The sequence below is a fragment of the Chenopodium album genome, chromosome 16, assembly GCF_948465745.1.
Source record: "Chenopodium album chromosome 16, dcCheAlbu1.1, whole genome shotgun sequence".
Classification (NCBI taxonomy): Eukaryota; Viridiplantae; Streptophyta; class Magnoliopsida; order Caryophyllales; family Amaranthaceae; genus Chenopodium; species Chenopodium album.
In genome coordinates this window covers 32,953,153-32,971,649 of record NC_137849.1, presented here as the reverse complement: position 1 = coordinate 32,971,649, position 18,497 = coordinate 32,953,153, and the positions used below count along the sequence as shown (strand labels likewise).

At 33.1% G+C, this 18,497-nt stretch overlaps 1 protein-coding gene across 3 annotated transcripts; it reads left to right on the top strand.

Moving 5' to 3' along the window:
* The first annotated feature begins 3,031 nt into the window (after nucleotides 1-3,031).
* Nucleotides 3,032-18,206, top strand: LOC145585132 (uncharacterized). Of its 3 annotated transcripts, XM_081641865.1 has the most exons (15): nucleotides 3,032-3,125; nucleotides 3,233-3,292; nucleotides 3,434-3,539; nucleotides 4,288-4,360; nucleotides 4,504-4,549; nucleotides 6,084-6,194; nucleotides 8,014-8,089; nucleotides 8,496-8,592; nucleotides 11,020-11,080; nucleotides 11,193-11,323; nucleotides 12,548-12,665; nucleotides 15,374-15,497; nucleotides 17,125-17,238; nucleotides 17,356-17,430; nucleotides 17,775-18,204. In XM_081641865.1, exons 1-15 carry the CDS (start codon nucleotides 3,060-3,062, stop codon nucleotides 17,810-17,812), a joined length of 1,296 nt encoding a protein of 431 aa, XP_081497991.1. In that variant the 5' UTR covers nucleotides 3,032-3,059; the 3' UTR covers nucleotides 17,813-18,204. The 3 variants fall into 3 exon arrangements, 2 of the variants coding, with proteins under 2 accessions (XP_081497991.1, XP_081497992.1); XR_014100569.1 differs by lacking the exon at nucleotides 15,374-15,497 and having other exon boundaries at nucleotides 17,775-17,832; XM_081641866.1 differs by lacking the exon at nucleotides 17,125-17,238 and having other exon boundaries at nucleotides 17,775-18,206.
* Nucleotides 18,207-18,497: the final 291 nt, after the last annotated feature.

Sequence of the window (18,497 nt, the reverse complement as noted above, 5' to 3'; positions counted from 1 at the left end):
GTGAACACGCAAAACGAGGCATTTCCGATCATTTTTTGTCAATTTTGACCTCAAATTGAACCCATAGAACCAAAGTGCCCCCCTAAACCTATGAAAAACATATTTTGCGCACGAAATTCGAAGGAAATTTTTTTAAGCCGTTAGATTTAACGGTTTTCTTGACGTTTGGTGGTAAAAAACAATTTTTAGAAATTTTTTTGGTGGTAAAATAAAAGTTTTAGAAGTTTTGGTGGTAAAAAACAATATTTTGATTTTTTTTGGTGGTAAAAGTCAAAATTTCCTTCTTTTTAATTATATATATCAAATATATATAACATTATATAACATTAACTAGAATTACTGGTGTGCTACCGCCACGTGTTCACGCGTTAAAGCTATATCAGAAATTAGCAGCGGAAAAACTAAAACAGTTTTAAATAAGTTTCAAAACCAATAATCAAAACCAAATTAAATCTTACAACCTGGAACCCTTAAAGCCCTTATTCAAAACTCAAACCAATAGAGGTAGTATGAAAGTAAAATTGAGTAAAAATAATTTCAAAAGTAAACAACAATAAAAATAAGAAAAGCAACCAACACTCCACTCAAGATCCCACCACCTAGATACGGATGCTGCATGTGTAAGAACCTGTGGTTAATCTGCTCCCCAATATTACAAGTGTAAAAATTGGATCGTCACAGGGTCATTGAAAGGCGAAGGCCATGACCAAAAAAAAGACACACAAAGAACGCAATCAGTAAAGCTGAGTACATACAACCTGCGAAACATAATAAGAAATCCCTAACATGCTATTAATAATCAATCATCACGCATCATTAATTTGTAGACTCGACACATGACTCAACTATCAATTAACTACGACTTCACTAGTTAAAAGTAGTTAACTCATCATTATTATTCATTGGATTAAGCAATCGACAAGGTTATCCAACCTTTGCCTCTAAGCGCACCTTACATAATTAGAGCATAAACAGTACTTGCAATATAGAATAGTGCACAACATATGGAAATCACAATGTATAACCAAACAATTTAGCCCAGTCTTCTCTATACATGATACTAAGTTCTCGATCCGTCCTTAACATGCACCTAAAAACAAGGTTTCGTAACTCGTACGTACCTTGAGTAAACGAATTGGTGTGCGACTTTACTCACTAGAAATCACCTACTATAAACTCTTCTCCTAAACCAAACAACGAGAATTAAATTAATACCCAAGCAAATAAATTTACAGCAATACTAAACTACTTTAAAACCTCTTAAACCATCAAAATAAAGCTTTTAAATTGTTCCCATTAGTCAATAGTAATAGTATAACATCCCAACTATAAGTTTATGCGTTAAAATTATGAAAATATAGTGTATAACACCAAATACAGCAACTTTAAAGTAAGTGAATAAATCTGAAAATTTGGTTTAAACATATAAAATAACCCCATAAACATAATTACTTGAAATAATCATTATTTAGTAAGTTAGTGTGTTAAAAACCCAAAAATATACCAATTCAATGCAATTAGAGGCTTCAAAATAAGAAGTATATAATCTGAAAATTTATTCTTGAGGTTATAATTTAAAGTTCAAAGCTTTTTAATCATAAAATACCCACAATAATTATTTATAGGCTTAAAAGCGTAAAAACATGAAATTAGCATGACTTGCTCATAAAAATCAAAACTTTAATAATCTGAAAATTTATATATAATCAAAATAATTACACTTTGATGTAATCTAAGCATAGTATAATTAGATAACTTAGTTAGTACGTTTTCAAGCCCTAAAGCATAAAAATTCAATGTTTAAACCCTAAATTTTATACATACACAAATCTGAAAATTTATATAATAAATTAAACATGTCAAAACTCATAAATTTATAATCTTTTATAATCTAAACATATTATCAAACCATAATAATAATTAAAATTCAATAAAGATTGAAGCTTTGAACAAATTAATAAAACAAGGAGAAGTGAAGAAAAAGGGAGGAAGAAGAGGGGCGGCTGTACTGGTGGCGCAGGGGGCGCGGCGGCTGCTGCAGGGTGGCCGGAGGTGGCGCGTTTGGCTGGGCAGCAGGGCGTCGGGGCAACAGCTTAGCTTCAAGCTTGAGATTTTTTTTTTTATTTTTTTTTGTGTGTTGTTGTGTACGTGAAAGAGGAGAAGAGAAGTGAGGGTTTGGTATTTTATTTGGGTTTTATTCTCCTAGTTTTATTAGGAGTAGAATTTGGGTAGTTTGGGCTTGAATAGAAATCAACTTTGGACCAATACTTAAAAAGGGAGTTGTAAATTAGACTAAAACTTAATGGTTTAGCTTACTGGTAATAGAATCTTATTATTTTTATATCAAATAATTCGTATTATAAAATTAAAATAAAAAAAATATTTGTATAAATAATAAATAAATATATTAAAAATATGGGGGATTACAATGCACGTCAATATCACACTCTTATAATTTAAATTTCATAAGTATATTCTTTTAATAATTTTTCATACTACTAAACTTAATTAACCCATTTTTTTTTGTTAAGTTAGAATAAGTTATACTATATAATTTATTATCTTTTTTCCTTATAAAGTTAACTAGTCTACTAGTGTTAACATTTAACGAGGGCAATAGCACTGGATGATAGCCTATTCTATACACCCAGGGTCATTTGCTCATTTAATCAACAAATGAGCAATAATTGTAAACAAACGATCTACAATAATGGTAAACTTAATTATCTGCGGTTGATTAAATGAGCAAATGATCTCAGGGTAGATGTGATCAAAGTTAGCCCGACCCGAAAATTTATTTTTTTGGACAGGTTTGAGAATGCGATTTTATGCATTTTTAGTTAATTTTTTCTGGCCTGCACTGAAAACCTCACACGGCCTGACTATTTTGGCTGGTTAGGTCATAAAAATTTCACCTCAAAACTTAGTCCAAACCAGTCCGGCCCGAGAGGATTTTTTCAGTTTCAGCCCGGCCCGCCCAATAATCACCACTACCTCGGGTACGGTGCCCGGTGTATACAAATTCTACCACAGCAAACATACCCTGTTGCTGAAGAATAATGGAGAACGATCGCCTAATTTCTTCTCTTCGCTCCCAAATTGATTCTCTCCATTGCCGCATCAAGGTACTTTCTTCCTCATCTTTCTTTGATTCTACATATTTATACAAATGCATAATTTTTAATTCCGACTTTCTATTTTTTGTTTTTTTATTTTTTTAAATTAAACTTAGAATTTAGAGGTTGAGAATGCAGAAATGGCATCGAAACTTTCGCATTGCCGTTGTTCTAAGGTAATTTAATCTCATTTGTTCTGCTTTATAATTAATCACTTTGAGATTTTTTTGAATTCTTACATTTTTGCGCTACTTTAATTTACCATTTTGAAATCCTAAACACATTTTTTTTTTTTTTTAAATTATGATTTTGTTTAGGTTGAGAATGCTAGTGATTCTAGTGTGAGTAATGTTTTAGCTTCTGTTGAAATTGCTCAAAATTTGCATCAAAAGAGTGGCAAGAGCAGGAAAACAAAGTCTCAAGGTTGGTGAATTATTAAAAATATTTGTTTTTAAGTTTTATAGCTGATTGAATTAATGATTTTTAAGCTTATAATGGTCTAGTTCATATTGATTGTCTTGTATATTTTCCTATGTTTATATTTCACTAATACGAAGACCCGAACTTGTCGATAGTCGAAGACTTTGATCGGCATAATGTGGAACATATATATATATATATATATATTTTCCGAAATGTCATTTTGTCTTACATTCTAACTTCCCAAAATTATTGAGAACAATGTAATATGATATCAAGGCCATGTATGGTAATGAATTGTATGGATCATAAGCTAAATTCATGAGATGAGTGCATTAGGTTGAGTCATCTAGTGTATGTTTAGCACGCAACGAATGGAATTCTAATTATTAATTGCTTAGTATCAGTTAAGAAATCATGTGAGATATACAAGTATTATTTAAGCTAGCCTAGACTGTAAGGTCCAACACCAATATCAATTCATCGTTTGTTTTCCATCTCTAATCATCTCTTAAAAATGCGTGCCTTAGAGATTGTGGTACTTGCAACTTTGCAAGTAAAAGAAAACAATCGAGGTGCAAAAATAAGATAGAGGGATTGTTGATTAAAAGAAACATGGCTTCTATTTAGGGACAATATTTTTGGGTCAAATATTGTATTTGTGATTTTGTGGTAATGTTTGTATTATTATATTTCTGCATGGTGAAGATTTTGTAATATGCATTTGACCTCATTCACTTGGTGGTTATAGATAGCAATGTGAGCATCTTGCATCATCATCCCAAGAGATATGTCGCCCTCAAAGTATTTTATTTTGGTCAACGGTATGCCTTCAACATATATGCTAAGACATAGTATTCCTTTAATACCTTGTACTGGTCTAGCATGGTTTTCCTTTTTTTAATTTTTTAATTTTCTTTTTTATAGGGGTTTACTCTAAGTTCTTGACTGGAATATTATGTTACAGGTTTTATGGCTTTGCATCAGAGGCGCAAATGGAACCTACTGTTGAGGTGAGTTTATGTGTCATTGTATATATGTACTTGTTCAATTGGAGAAGCTTTAGAGAACTGTAAATTTCATGCTCTTTTGATATTCTAAATCTTTTATGAGGGCATACTTATTACCAAATTACCTCAATTTACCCATATGGAGTGGGATTTTCATAACTTTGATGAAATGACTCTTACCTTTTTGTGTAAAAATATAGAACATGCCTTTTTGTATGTGCTAATTTGCAAATTAGATCAAATTATTTTAACATGCTTTCTATATGCACTAATCAACATTCTTTTCTCCATTTGTTTTATTTAGAAATGATTATTTTTCCTTCCTGAAGTCTTTTTTGAATAATGATTTTTGGTAGAAGGATCAAAGTCATAACCTACATGTTTACTGGAAATTTATAATAACAAGGATATACTCTGAAAAACCTTTACCCTAAAGTTGCATGTTTTTTATTTTTTTCCTCCACACAGCATAGACTTGTTTTGTATATACAGTTTGAATCAACATAACGCTCTATCAGATTTTCCTGTTAGCATCATTCACCCAAACACCCTCAGCAAGTAGGGTCCAGAGGTTTTGTTTATGCGCTGCCATGTTAAGACTCAGTTTTTAGCTGCCATTTAAAAAAAAAAATTATACTTCTGATTCAAACTGAACTATTACTAGGATTCAACTGCTTTTAATTTACTATCTCTGCTCTAGCTTCCATAAGTGAACATTTGAACCAAATCAAAAATCAACGAACATTAATTTTTCGCTGGTTTGTATTTAGGACCAATTGTATATGTTATACTGTAGTAGTCCTTGTCCAATCTTTCACTCCTTGAACTCTTGAAGTGTCCTAACAAGACAGCTTCTATTATGGCTGAAAGGGGTTCCACCAATTACTTGAAATGGTGTTATCCCCAAAAGCTCCAAGATATACTGATTCAGCCTCCACAATACCTCTAAAATTCAAATCAAAACAATTTCTTATCAGCTGACTATCAGCTTAGATGCCCTTGAAGCATTATGTATAACATATTAAGCAGATTCCAGGAGTTTAATAGACGTCGTTTCACCTCTTGAGAATAAGAAAAGATTACTATTGTATCACCTCTAGAGAATAATTTATCAGCAAAGCACAGATGAACTGTGGCGACTCCCAAAGTCCCATTTGCCCTCACTTAGGATGAAAGTTCTAGGATTCCTCTTTAAGCTGTCAGAGCGTCTATTCAAACAGTGGGTATCCATGAAAATAAGAAATGGAGTTAGCTCTCCACCTCTCCTTGTCTCAAGCTCTTTATACCTTATAAAGGCCTAGTAGGGACTAGTAACATCACTAATTGAGATAGTGTAAGAAGCAACTAACAAATCGTTTACAGAAACACCAGCTTCATCATTAATTATAAGAGTCCAAACCCCCTAAATCTCAGCATCAAAGTATGGAAATATGGGATGTGAAATGACTGTGATGTAGTTTGCATTTGATGAGATTTTTTGAATATTTCATTGAAGGTAGTTCTTTAGCTTTGTGTCTCTGTTGGACGTTTTTTGCAGTCTGAACTTTTCAAAGCTTTTGAGAAGACAAGGCTATTGATTGATGATAGAAAGGGTTCACAGTATTCTAGATGTGGCAGAACAGATAAGGGAGTCTCAGCTGCTGGGCAAGTAAGCATCATGAAATTCTACCTGTAATTTGTTACCTTTGTTAAAGCTTGTACTCACTTTGAAAAATATTGTCATTCCCTCCATCCCAAAATAGTTGGCCAAACTAGATAACTAGGAATTAACAATTCAAAATTATGTTTTTCAATCATAAAATAAGCTAGTATATCTGAAAAAGTTAATGCTTAAAGGTCATAATTAATTGTATCATGAATCGTATAGGGGTAAGTTCATGCTATAAATTACCAAATAGAGATAGTGGCCTAATGTTTTATAGGAAAATTATGAAAGTATGGAGAGAGTACTCTGATAACATATTCTTTTCACTCTTTATGTTTATTTGCATATGATTGTGTCTTATCTTCCATTACGGTAATCTTAAGAACTTTTCCACTAATTTGAAATTTGGCTGTAGCTTAATTGCAAGGTTATTCAATCTGTTCTTTGGATCTGCAATTACATAATTTCTAGGCACCTAAACTTATTGTATTATTATGTTTAGGCAAGCTTGCAGTACTTGCTGATAGACAGTTCATATGAACCTGATCCTGAATTTTGATTCTTCAGAGTTCAGGTTCTTGCAGTTGTAGGGTGCTAAATTGCGTGGAGGCAAGGATGGGAGTTTGAATGGGGGTGTGAATCACAAAATTTCTAAAATTCAGGATTTGGATTGGACAAGGAGATGACAAAGATTAAAAGAAATAATTTACCAGTAATTTATAAATAATTAATAAATTATCGCAAATTTTAAAAATAATTAATTAAATATGAAAATTTCATTTAAGGAATAAATAATTCATACCAGCATCACTACCACAACATAAAAAATGATAACATTAAGCTATGTAATATGGCTTTCTTCTGAATTGTGAGCTCGAAAAGTAAAAGAAATTACTATTTTCTTTCACTTCTTCGTATTTGGAATAAAGACTGTTCTAGTGTACAATGTTGGAATTTAGTAATATGCTCTAAAGTCTCGCAAATTAAACGATTGAGTGGCGATTGTGAGTGGAAGCTGGAGAGGAGAAACAAAATATGGGTTAGATGGCTAATGTAAATACAATGGAGTGGAAAGTGCTTTATAAATACATAGAACTATTCACAGTTTATCCCTGATGGATGAAACTTCAGCAAAAGTGGGTTTCTTGGACGTTCTGAAGATGATAGGATGACTTATTAATAATGCTTATCACGAGAAAGAAAGCTGATCTTTAGAACTCTACTAGTAGGCTTAACAAAATCACACTAGTTGCAATGCTGTTTGTAAGAACTACCTTGAGAGTATGAAGAGGTGTTTCTATCATAAAATTATACTTGCTTGTGTTATGGGCTCACAATTATTAAGTTCCCCTCAAAAACCAAGGGAAGATCAAATGACTTTTCCAAAAATTTTGTTTCCAGGTCTCATCTCCTTTTCCGAACTTTTGAGTGAAAGATTTGCCAAGGATCAAAGGTTAGATTTGGGAGATATCCTAGAAGAACATCCCTTTCATTTCCTTGTATGTGTCACCTTTTCACATCTACTTAATGGCCCAATGTTAAAAAAAATTTCAAGAAAAAGGAATATTTATGGTTTAAAAAAAAAAAACAAATACAATATGTAGAAGGTGATATCTGTGACAGCTTCACGCCTTTACTTATAGCACGAAAAGTATCTATTTGCTGTCGTTTTGATGTTCCATTACCAAAGCCATGGTGGAAAGAAATATACCTTTTTGCTACTCTACAATTAGGTCATATGTGTACAATGGAACCTTTTGACGATTTTGTCTGCATTCTCAAAATTGGATTGTGTGGGAAAATGAAAAACTTTTTTATGCAGGTGGTTGCTCTATACCTACGGTCAAATCTTAAGGCTGAGACAAGTTCTGACAGAGTCGTTTGTGAAGGGCAATATGGTCTGCAATGTCTCCTTGTTTAGTATTCTGGGACTTTTGAACATTATTATCCAAACCCTTAATCTTGACTGTATTTTGTATGTAGTGACATTACTGTATAATTGACTGAGGAGTAAATCATTAATGGGGTTGTTTGCACTATCAATTTACTTTTAATCTCTGTTGGTCAAAGATGCATTCAATTCCAGAAATATGGTGTTGATTTTCTACAGAAAACTCGTTATTTGGTAAAAACAGATATGTCTAAATATACTAAGTGATTATTATCCAAGTACACCAATAGAATTATTTTTCTCTCTTTACATAGCTGTCTTATATCTATATGACCATATTAATCTTATTCATAAATTTCTCTGATCTTCATTTTGTTGAAAGGTTATTTATGGTTATATTTTTTTTTATACAGAAGGTGAGATTGATTACGTGAGAATACTGAATAAAGTTCTTCCAAAAGACATTCGGATTACTGGTTGGTCTCCAGCTCCTGTAGATTTTCATGCGAGGTACTAGAATCAAGCCAATGCTTTTGTTTATGTATAATTAATTTCGTGATTAGATGAATTTGATTATATTTCCATGGAATGGAGACCTTGAGGGCTCTGTTGATGCATGGAAATTATGATATGGATAAGAAACTATTTTGATGCTCAGTAACGTATATGTGTGAAAGGATGTGTTTGCTTTTGCAGTCATGCAGATGAGTCCTCTAAAACAAATTAACACCATTCCTTGAAATATCTTTATAAAACTACCTTTTTGGCCCGTTCTATGCTTGGGCTGTGCATATGTTATTATTTGTGCTAAAAAATCACAACTTGAATAAATTACAGTCTTTTGACATCTGGAGCACCATTTTATGAATTTTGAAATTATGAAATGTCTCCTCACCAAATCTAATTCTTGTAGAGCACACTTGATATCTTGAAAATAATGGCTTATGTCATGCAGGCAATGCCATACCATGTATGTATAATTTCTAGAATATTCTTACACCAAACTCTTCTTTTTCTTGTTGTTTATGTCTCCCTTTTTTGCCTCCTCGATTTTTCTCCTTTTTAACCATCATCTTCTTTTTTCAAGAGCATTTTTAGAGATATGTATGTCTATTTTTTTTCCTCCCCTGGGAATTTAGGCGATTTGAAATAAGCTTTATTAGAAATTTATACTGTTAGAAAAGGGATTAGGGGAAGAAAATAAGTTGTGGTCATTGATTAGATGACGAATTCAGTTATATTGAAATTGGATGATGGAGGGAGAAGAGGAGAAAATTAAGGGAATTCAGTATTTTAAATTAAAGTGAAAAATTGAAGAGATTGGAATATGAAGGGGGACGCTAGAAAAGTTCTACAAAAACAAAATGATTGATAAAAACATAAAATAGGGCCAATAAAAGAAAAGGATTTATGAAAAAAGTTAGAAGGAGAAGAGGACACGTGGCTGATGAGGTTTGCATTTTCAAATACCAAGTTTAGATTACTGAAGATAATGTATGAAACCACTTTTTTTTGGTAACTGTTCCAGGTTCAAGTAGTAACCAGCTAACTAATTTGCATGCCTTATGTTCTGTGTTATTTGTTGTAATTTGGGGTCTGCTTGCTAGTTCCTCATAAGGGAATCATAATTTTCTATTGAAACTACTTTTTCTGGTGGCAATGCTTAGTCTGTGATGAATCCTGGTTCATGAATCCTTCCAGTCCATAGCTCAGCTAATGTAGTATTGATTGGTATTATTGTTATGAAGGTCTTCCTGGGAGAAAATTGCTGCTTCTAAAATGTTTAGCAATGAGTATTTATTTTCTTTTGATTATTTACCAATCCGGACATTAGATAATCACCATCCAACTAATTGGTTCCTGGGATTTTGAACACCAAAGCTTATAGGAAGACTTTGTATTAAGCTATAGAGTTGAAAGGTTGGATGTGGAAGCAGTATTACTCCCACATCCCATAATATAGTTCATGTTTTCCTTTTTGGGTGTTCCAAGACATTATGAAATATCTACAATTCCCTTATTATTTATGTCTTTACTCATTGCACTACCCAAAATAGCCTCACAATTCTTCTTATTATTTGTGCCATCACCTACTTCTATGTACATTTCTCTTTTTTAGGTACTTGTTTTATTGTCCCACTTACATATCTTATAATTTTATTCCTTTTTCACGTATTTCATGTACTCTATCCTCCTATTTCTATTATGGGATGTAGGGGGTAGCAGTTTATGCTTTTATATGATGGAAAGAGATTGGAAGAGTTTGATCATAGGAATAGCTATACTTCCAAAAAGGCAGATTAAGGGCTGTTAACATGCACATATTGAAATTCCTTGTACTGATATGTCATCATTTTAAGCATCTCTAACTTTCTCTGCCAACTGATGCTGGTAGTACATTTAAATCAATGCCTTGTAAAGACATTTGGTTCAATACTCCCAACCAACCCTTTTTTCCAAATTGCAACGATGGGTTTTCCTGGAACCTTTATTCCAGTGCAAGGATAGATAGGAAAAAAAAAAAACGCAGTTGTGACCACAGTTATGCTGCGATACTGCAGAAGTAGCAGTGCAAACTTAGCAACTTTTCTTTGATCGGATAGTCTGTTTAACAGAATTGCCATTCATTAAATTGGATCACCCATATTTAAGCCTGATAGAATGCAGTGGAAGAAAGATGACAGATACTATTTATTTCTATAAATATTGTGTTGCTGGTGGACACTAAACTGTTATTTAAAAAAAATATACGAAGTAGGAATAAATATAATACTAAAGCAGTATGGAAATTGTGAACTAGGCAGAGCTTTATTTGTCATATTTAGATTCTTTGCTAAAGAGTACAGATTGAAGTATATAACTAGTTAAGCATTCATTGTTTCGGGCCTCAATCTCTGAGTTTTGATAACTTCTCTTCTTGTTCATCAATGATTACAGGTTTGGGTGCTTGAGCAGGGAATACAAATATTTTTTCTGGAGTGAAAATCTTAACATATCAGTAAGAAATTTTAAAGAATTTAAGCTGTAGTCTGTTGCTAAAATTGATATGCCAGCATTACTTTATGCCAATCTGGATGATTACATATTTGTGTTGTTCCTGTGCTTTGTAGGCAATGCAGACAGCAGCTAAGAAGTATCTGGGTGAACACGACTTCAGGAATTTCTGTAAAATGGATGCGGTTAATGTGCACAACTATAAGCGATGTATCACGTCATTTGATATCACCCCAAGCAGTGAAAAGTAATCTTTTCAGACTTCTATTTTTTATTAATTTAATTTTTGTTTAAAAAATTTGGATTTTGTAAAACATAGTAGACTGTCTAAATTATTAGCTGCAAAAATGTTGAATAATCCTCCATGATAGGAATTTGTGTTTGTTGGCCACGGATATTAGTAAAAATATACTATCTCTGTTTTAATGTTCTTGACAGCTACTAGTTGTACAACATTAAATAAAAAAAAAAAGAGAGAGAATGATTAAGTGGTGTTGCAAGTGGCAAAAAAGTAAGCATATGGGTAAAACTAGGTCTTTTTGTGTGGGGATTGGGTAAAAGTGTTAATCAATGTCAAATAATGGAATAAAGCAGAAGTGGAAAGAACAAAAAGGAATGGACTTATAGGGACAATGTAAAGAACAAGGAGCGGTGGTAGTAACAAACAAGTATCTGTATTTGTTTGTCATAATTTTTTTTTTTGTCTTACATTTTAGATACAGGGGCATATCCATTTTATATTCTCTTCAATTTATAATCGTGCGGTTAACTATCGAAAGATATACTCCTTCCGTGTTTTTTTAAGTGTTACACTTACCAAATCCGGCCGTGTTTTATTAAGTGTTACACTTCCTATTTTGGCAAAAAACTACATTAATATATTATATCTCTCTCCTCTCATGGTCCCCACCCAAACCCACTACTACTTTTTTTTATTATATCTTTTCTCTCACATTCGTTACTTTTCAATAAACTATTAACTCCACTATATTTCTTTTACAATTTTTTAATACTCCAACTACCCCACTTACCTCTTATTTTATTGCAGTCAATTAAATTGCCTAAAACTATGTGCCGGTCAAACTATAACACTTAAAAAAACACGGAGGGAGTAATTTTGATCCATAGATCGGTGTTTGATTTCTCTCACTACAAACTTTTCACAAAATGCTTCATGATGAAGACAATGACTTGGACCTATTTGAACATATCATCATCGTTGCTTAGCAATGGCATGGACTATAAAACTTATTTTGGTTGGATTATTAACATTACAATCAGCTATACTCTGCCTAATTATTTTGCTAGTAAGATACATTTTTATAGGTTTTTGTTGCTAATTTGAACAAAAATATTTACTGCTTTTACCTTGTTTCAAGGCTATAATATGTATTTTTAATTTTTTTATTTTATTTTATTTTATTTTATTGTAACTAATAACTAAAATTGCGCCATGGATATTATGATTCAGGTTTAAAGACAAAGAATTATGGGCCATCATAATTAGAGGCAGTGCATTCCTATGGCACCAAGTTCGATGCATGGTTGCTGTATTATTTATGATTGGAAGGGGCCTAGAATTTGTAGAAGTAAGTATAAAGCATCTCTTTTAATAAATCTGGATGTTGTTGCTGCAATATTTGGCTGTGATTTATTCTTTTTTTCCTTTGAAATACTACACCAGTTCCAGAATAAGTGAATAATGGACATAGTCAAACTTGACACACTTCCCAACAAACTATTTTAACCATTAATGTATAACTTAATCTTAGTAAAAATTGTTGAAAAGTCAACATTATGAAACTTTGTACTATGTATTAATACCTATTTAAAGAGTTACATGACAACATTTGTTACCAAGAAATTAGTAAAAAGTTTATAGTCAAAGTTTATACTATAGTATAACAATTGAATAGTTCAAAAGGTTCAAAGAGTCAATTATTCTGGAATCTCTGTCCCAGATTAAGTAATTGACACGTTGGACTTATTTTCACTACTCATATATTAATTTTGACCATGGATTTTTATTAACGTATTAAAAACAAATTTTATCACGAAATATGTTGTTGAATAGATATCTAAATATAAAGCTTTATTATATGAACTCTTTTATTCGTTCGTTGGTCTATGCTTGCGCGCATTAGTTAGGGATGTGACAACAGATTGAGGGATTGGGACAGGGGGAGTTATCTACTTGTTGTCAATTGCTTGAAAAAAGAGAGAAACTGAAAATGAGCTAATAAATGTTCTACTAACTGACTAACAGATTATGTTAATTCATTATCAGCAATGGACATAAAAACTAGTCTCAACACCTTGATTTCTTTCTATTTATCTCTCTCTTCTCTTCTTTTCTTTCTGCCCTTTTTTCTTGGTCGAGGCTTAAGAGGTGGTGAGGAACGGACTGACATGGAAAATTTAATATCCTCATATTTTATATTTTTATTTATTTAATATTTGGGGACTAAGGCTTTGTTATTGTTTTCGTTGTTGTTGCTGTAGAAATTATTTATTTATTTTTTAGTAAAAGCTAATTTTGTGTGTCAATTGTGGGAACGGTTGTTGTGGGACTATTCTTATTATGAGGGTAATGCATGCATTAGAGATTGTGGGCTGGTGGATGTTCCACTCTCTATATGCTTGTGGGGATCTTATGGGGCTCTAAGGTTAGATAGATTGTGTGTGCTGATGATTGGTTAGATCATTTCCATACAAATGGTTGGAACTATGGGTAGTTTCAGATGCTCTCTTTTTGTTTTTGAGTCCTCACATATATTCGAAGGACCTTGCCCCTTCTCCATATATAAATATGTAGGTTTTGTAGCATAATTCAAAGCAGATGGTTTTGGAGTAGCAGATTGGGTGTTCAATGAAGAATTAGTGTGGATATAGATTGAAGAAATTTTCATAGAGGAGAGGTTAAAGCTTGAAGCTATGAATTCGGTGATAAGAGGGTGAAGAAGTGATATTATTTTTACTTGTTAGTCTTTTTCACCTTCTCAATATGTTTCGTTTTTTGTTTATGTCGGGTATACTTGTGGCTAGAAAATGAGGTTGTGAAGTGGTGTAATACTTTCAAGTTACAACTGTTTTGGTTGCGAAGGATGTGATATACTTTGTGGCATTCTATGAAGTATTATTCCTGATTGGAATCTCAAAAACCTGCTAGAATCATAATTTACAAAGTACTGGGTCTTTTTTTCAATCAATCATTCTCTCTAGTACTTGGATTGTTTATTGATGGCCCAATTTGAATTGGAAAGGTTGAGGTTTAGGCCCTTTTAGATGAAGACATGGCTGGGTGAAAGAAGAGAGGGTGCATGGTTGAAGTAAATTTAAAGACAATTGGTGATCGAAGAGGAAGTGTTTAGGGCTGCAAAAAAGGGTGATGACTGAGGTGCCTTGATTAAGATGATCTTCCAAATACCTTAAAAGGAATTAGGTACCCATAATCTCCCCTTGATTAAAAAACAGGTAATGGAAGGATTTTATGTTATTTTCGTTTCCAGCCCCTCAAAGTTGAAGATTGAATCAAAGTTATGGCAAGTCTTTGTCTCTGTGTCTTTCCCTTTTGAAAGATGTTCCTTGAGCATTCAAGTGCTGATCTTCACTTGGGCAGTCTTAAAACCAAAATTTCGGTAAATAAGTCAATTTGATGCTCTATCTCTGTAGATGTATGGTTGCAGGTTGTTTGTAATTTTCAATTTTTCAAATACTAAGTTTGAAAAAGAATGCATATACTTGGGTGAAATTAGGAATGTCTGTTAAATGAAGTGCATCTCAACTACCAATACACAACTGACCTTCAGGTTGATTAACACTGTTTGAAAGACTGACCATTTATACTTCCTTATTTTTAAGTTTCAAGAAATTCAGAAAGTCAAATTACTGTATACTTTTGAAGCTATGAAAACTTGATGCTATTAACATCAGCATTGTCCCGATGCCTCTAAGGAGGTTCTTGCACATTGCAAGGTAGAAGAAATTAGATGTACGTAGGCTTCCCTACCTTGTTAGCTTGTGTCTGATTGACCATTGATCAATTTATAATGACAATATGCTTATTACAATATAGAAACATATATTTTAAAGCACCAATTTAATAGAATAGTATAGAACTATAGAAGTGTCATCAAAGACAATTATTATTGTCCTCAACTTCAATTTTCTCAAGATCATTAGTCAACGAATCACAGTTCTAAGCTTGAATCATGTATTATTCCCCTTTTATTTGTAACATTTACATGCATTGCTGAGTTTTTTCGGCTTCTTGAGTTTTATTTTGTTTCTTATTCAGATTATAGATGTTTTACTTGATATTGAGAGAACGCCTAAGAAGCCTCAGTATACTATGGCCTCAGAATTGCCTTTGGTTCTAAGCTCTTGTGAATTTGAAGGTCTGCAGTTCTTTACTTCAGCAGGTAAGTTTGTATTGAATATATACATCAGATTTTGTTTTCAAGTGGGCTATGTGACATGTAAAATTCTTGATTTGGTATGAGATTTTGTCAAGTTGAAAATTTAAAAAAAATATTTATGATGGCCACCAGTCCTTAACTATAATTTTATTAATTTTTTTTATTATATAATTCATTTTCTACCTTTATCTTAGACTTGGTGGTTATGATAAGTTGAATTCCCATTTCTCAACTCTCAAGTATTGAGAAAGCCCATCAACATTCAAGAAAGCATATCAGATATTTTCTTCTAAGAATATCTGGGTTCTCTCTAATGAGCCCATTAGTTTTATCATCAATACGGCCCTTAAAATGGGTAAAATAGCTTAGAAAATTTCTCTAGAATGTAAATCTGCTATAAGTTGCAGAGTACATGTCAATATGTCATCCATGCTGAAAGTTTGGGGAACCTTTAATTAAATAACAGTAATAATATTCCAAGTTCTGTTCTGCAAATCCCAATTCACGAATTAATTCGTGATATTTGGTTAATCATGTATTCTTGGGGAGGGTGAAATGAAAATCTTCTATTTTTGTGGAGGATAGGAAGGTATGTCACTGTTGGCATGTGAAGTTGCATTCCATGACAATGTCAATAATGAAGCACAATTTTTATCTAGTTTAATGTTTCTTTGTGTATTGAATGTTCTGGAGATCAGAAACACGTATGAAATAACTATGAACTGTGTAAAGGACTGAATGGATAGAAGGAACATGTAATAGATTGCAGAAACAGAAAATAATTGAAACGAGGAAAAATCGAAGTGTAATGGACTCAGGCCACTACTCCATTAACAGCAACTCAAAACAAAGAAAGACAGAACAAATAAGGAAGAAGCTAAGCTTGATTATATTTAACAATGGCAGCAAGAAAAGAACACAAACTAGTAGGTTTAACCTACAACTCTCAACATTTGTAGGTTTAGCCTACAACTCTCAAGTAGTGGATTTGGCCCACAACTCTTAGAGATAACTCTAATACAAAATGCCTGCCTAAACCCTTTCCCCACTTTCATTTATATATACCAGTCCCTAGACTGATTTGGTGGCTGCTGATGATTGTTTGTCTTCAAGTGTGATTCGTCCTGTTGTGCTCCAGCTGCTTGTTGATGTTGCTGATGTTCTCATGTGCATTCTCACTCTCTTGGGCTAAGTTACCAGTTGGGCCTTGCCTCCTCCTTGCATATGTATATTGTACTTGATGTGATTAAATCCTTAAATTGAGCATAATTGCTTATAATCCCAGTTTAAGTGGCTGGACACTCTCACTAAGACAAAGCTACCAAAATATAACTTCTCAATAAATATTCATCATACTTCTCTTTCCCTAAGCTCCTCTATTTATTGACTCCCCTATTTGCTCAAGGCCTCAAACTACCGTCCCCTTGGTCTAGATGCCAATTTACTACTACAAATTCCTCGTAAACAAATTTAACAATATGGATGCATGCATGATACAATACAAGTGTTCAGAAGTCATAATTGTGCATACTTTCATGGTCTCTCTTTTCTCATGAGGGTTAAGTTATTGTGCAACATTTTAGGTACAGAAGCTGCTTTTTTATCTTGTTTGACTTTAAAAGTTGTGTAGATGCAAGACAGGCATTATGTGCACACTTGGAAAATGAATGCCAAAATTTCATGCTGCAATTTGCTATTTTTAGTAATGCTCTGGATAGTTGTTCGTCCATAGAAGATGATGAAGGTGGTCTATGATTCTATGTTCTCCATTGTTTTTTAAAGCATGAAAAGTAGTGAGGCTGACTGAATGAAAGTTAAAGTTGGACATGGACATGGACCTGATGTGTCTGTTATTTTTCAGGAAGACATTCCCTTACAAAAGCCGCCGGGATGAAGAAATGCGTGCATATACCCTTGATGACAAGGCCAACTGAGCGTGAGTCTGATGATAATAATCAAATTTAGAAAAGCATTTGGGGGCAGGTGTGGGTGTGTGGTGGGGGGATATTTTCTGAAATTACCAACTAGATAATCTTCGATCTCTTTTACTTGCAAAGTTACAAAGACGTTAGAATTTGTTTGGAAGCTGTTTATTTCCAAAAATGACCCTCTGCTGTAAATTTTCGAAAATAAACAGCTTCTAAACAATTTAACTCTGCTTGTATATTTTCGAAAATAAACGGCTTTTAAACAGATTTACTGCTTATTTTCCTATTGGTTTATTACATCTTAATTTTTCAGTCAACTTTGGTTTTTACTGCTTCTATTTATTGGTTTCAGCTTCATACGAGGAACGGCGTGCCAAGTTGAACTCATGAGGCCTTAGTGAAGAATTTTGTGGATTGATGAGCTGAAGCTGCTAAATTAGCACTACATGTTTCTCAGAACTTTTTTTTTGCATCTTGTATTATGAGTTTATGACCTAACTTGAGGAATTATAACCATGATCCTTATTTGTAGGTTAACAATGCTTGTATAATTTCATGTTTAGAGCTTAGTATTTGTGATATTATATTATGAAATATATACTAGTGGTCATCACTCTATTTTTCCATTAATATGATAGATTACACAACAACATACACCCAGGAAGATCCCCTTAAAGAAAATTAGTTGTGGTTGAAGTTTGGAGCACTTGGCCAAGCACTAGACCTCTGTTAAGGTTCAATCCTCAATAGGGATAACTTATTAATAATGAAAGTATGGAGTTAACAAGAACTATTTTTTTTTCCGAATTCTATTTATTTAATTTGTCAATTATCATGAGGCTTTTAAGACCAACAACAAAATCGACAAGCATATGGTGGGGGGTTGAACTTGTGATCTCAAAGTGCAATGTGGTTCTTCATCATCTCCACCAAATATGCTTGATTAATGGCATACTACGTATGGAAACGTAAGTGCAAAATGTGAATGAAGGTATTAGGCCCATCCACCCTACCCCCACCATCGGTCCTTCCCCACCTCACCTGTGTAGCTGCCGCCCCCTGTCCCATCTCCGAC

Excerpts from the sequence above, each read along its gene's own strand:
- LOC145585132 (XM_081641865.1), top strand. The coding sequence starts at position 3,060 with ATGGAGAACGATCGCCTAATTTCTTCTCTTCGCTCCCAAATTGATTCT. Across the intron at positions 8,593-11,019 it reads CCTGTAGATTTTCATGCGAG|GTTTGGGTGCTTGAGCAGGG; the intron begins GTACTAGAATCA and ends CAATGATTACAG. Across the intron at positions 17,239-17,355 it reads GTCCATAGAAGATGATGAAG|GAAGACATTCCCTTACAAAA; the intron begins GTGGTCTATGAT and ends GTTATTTTTCAG.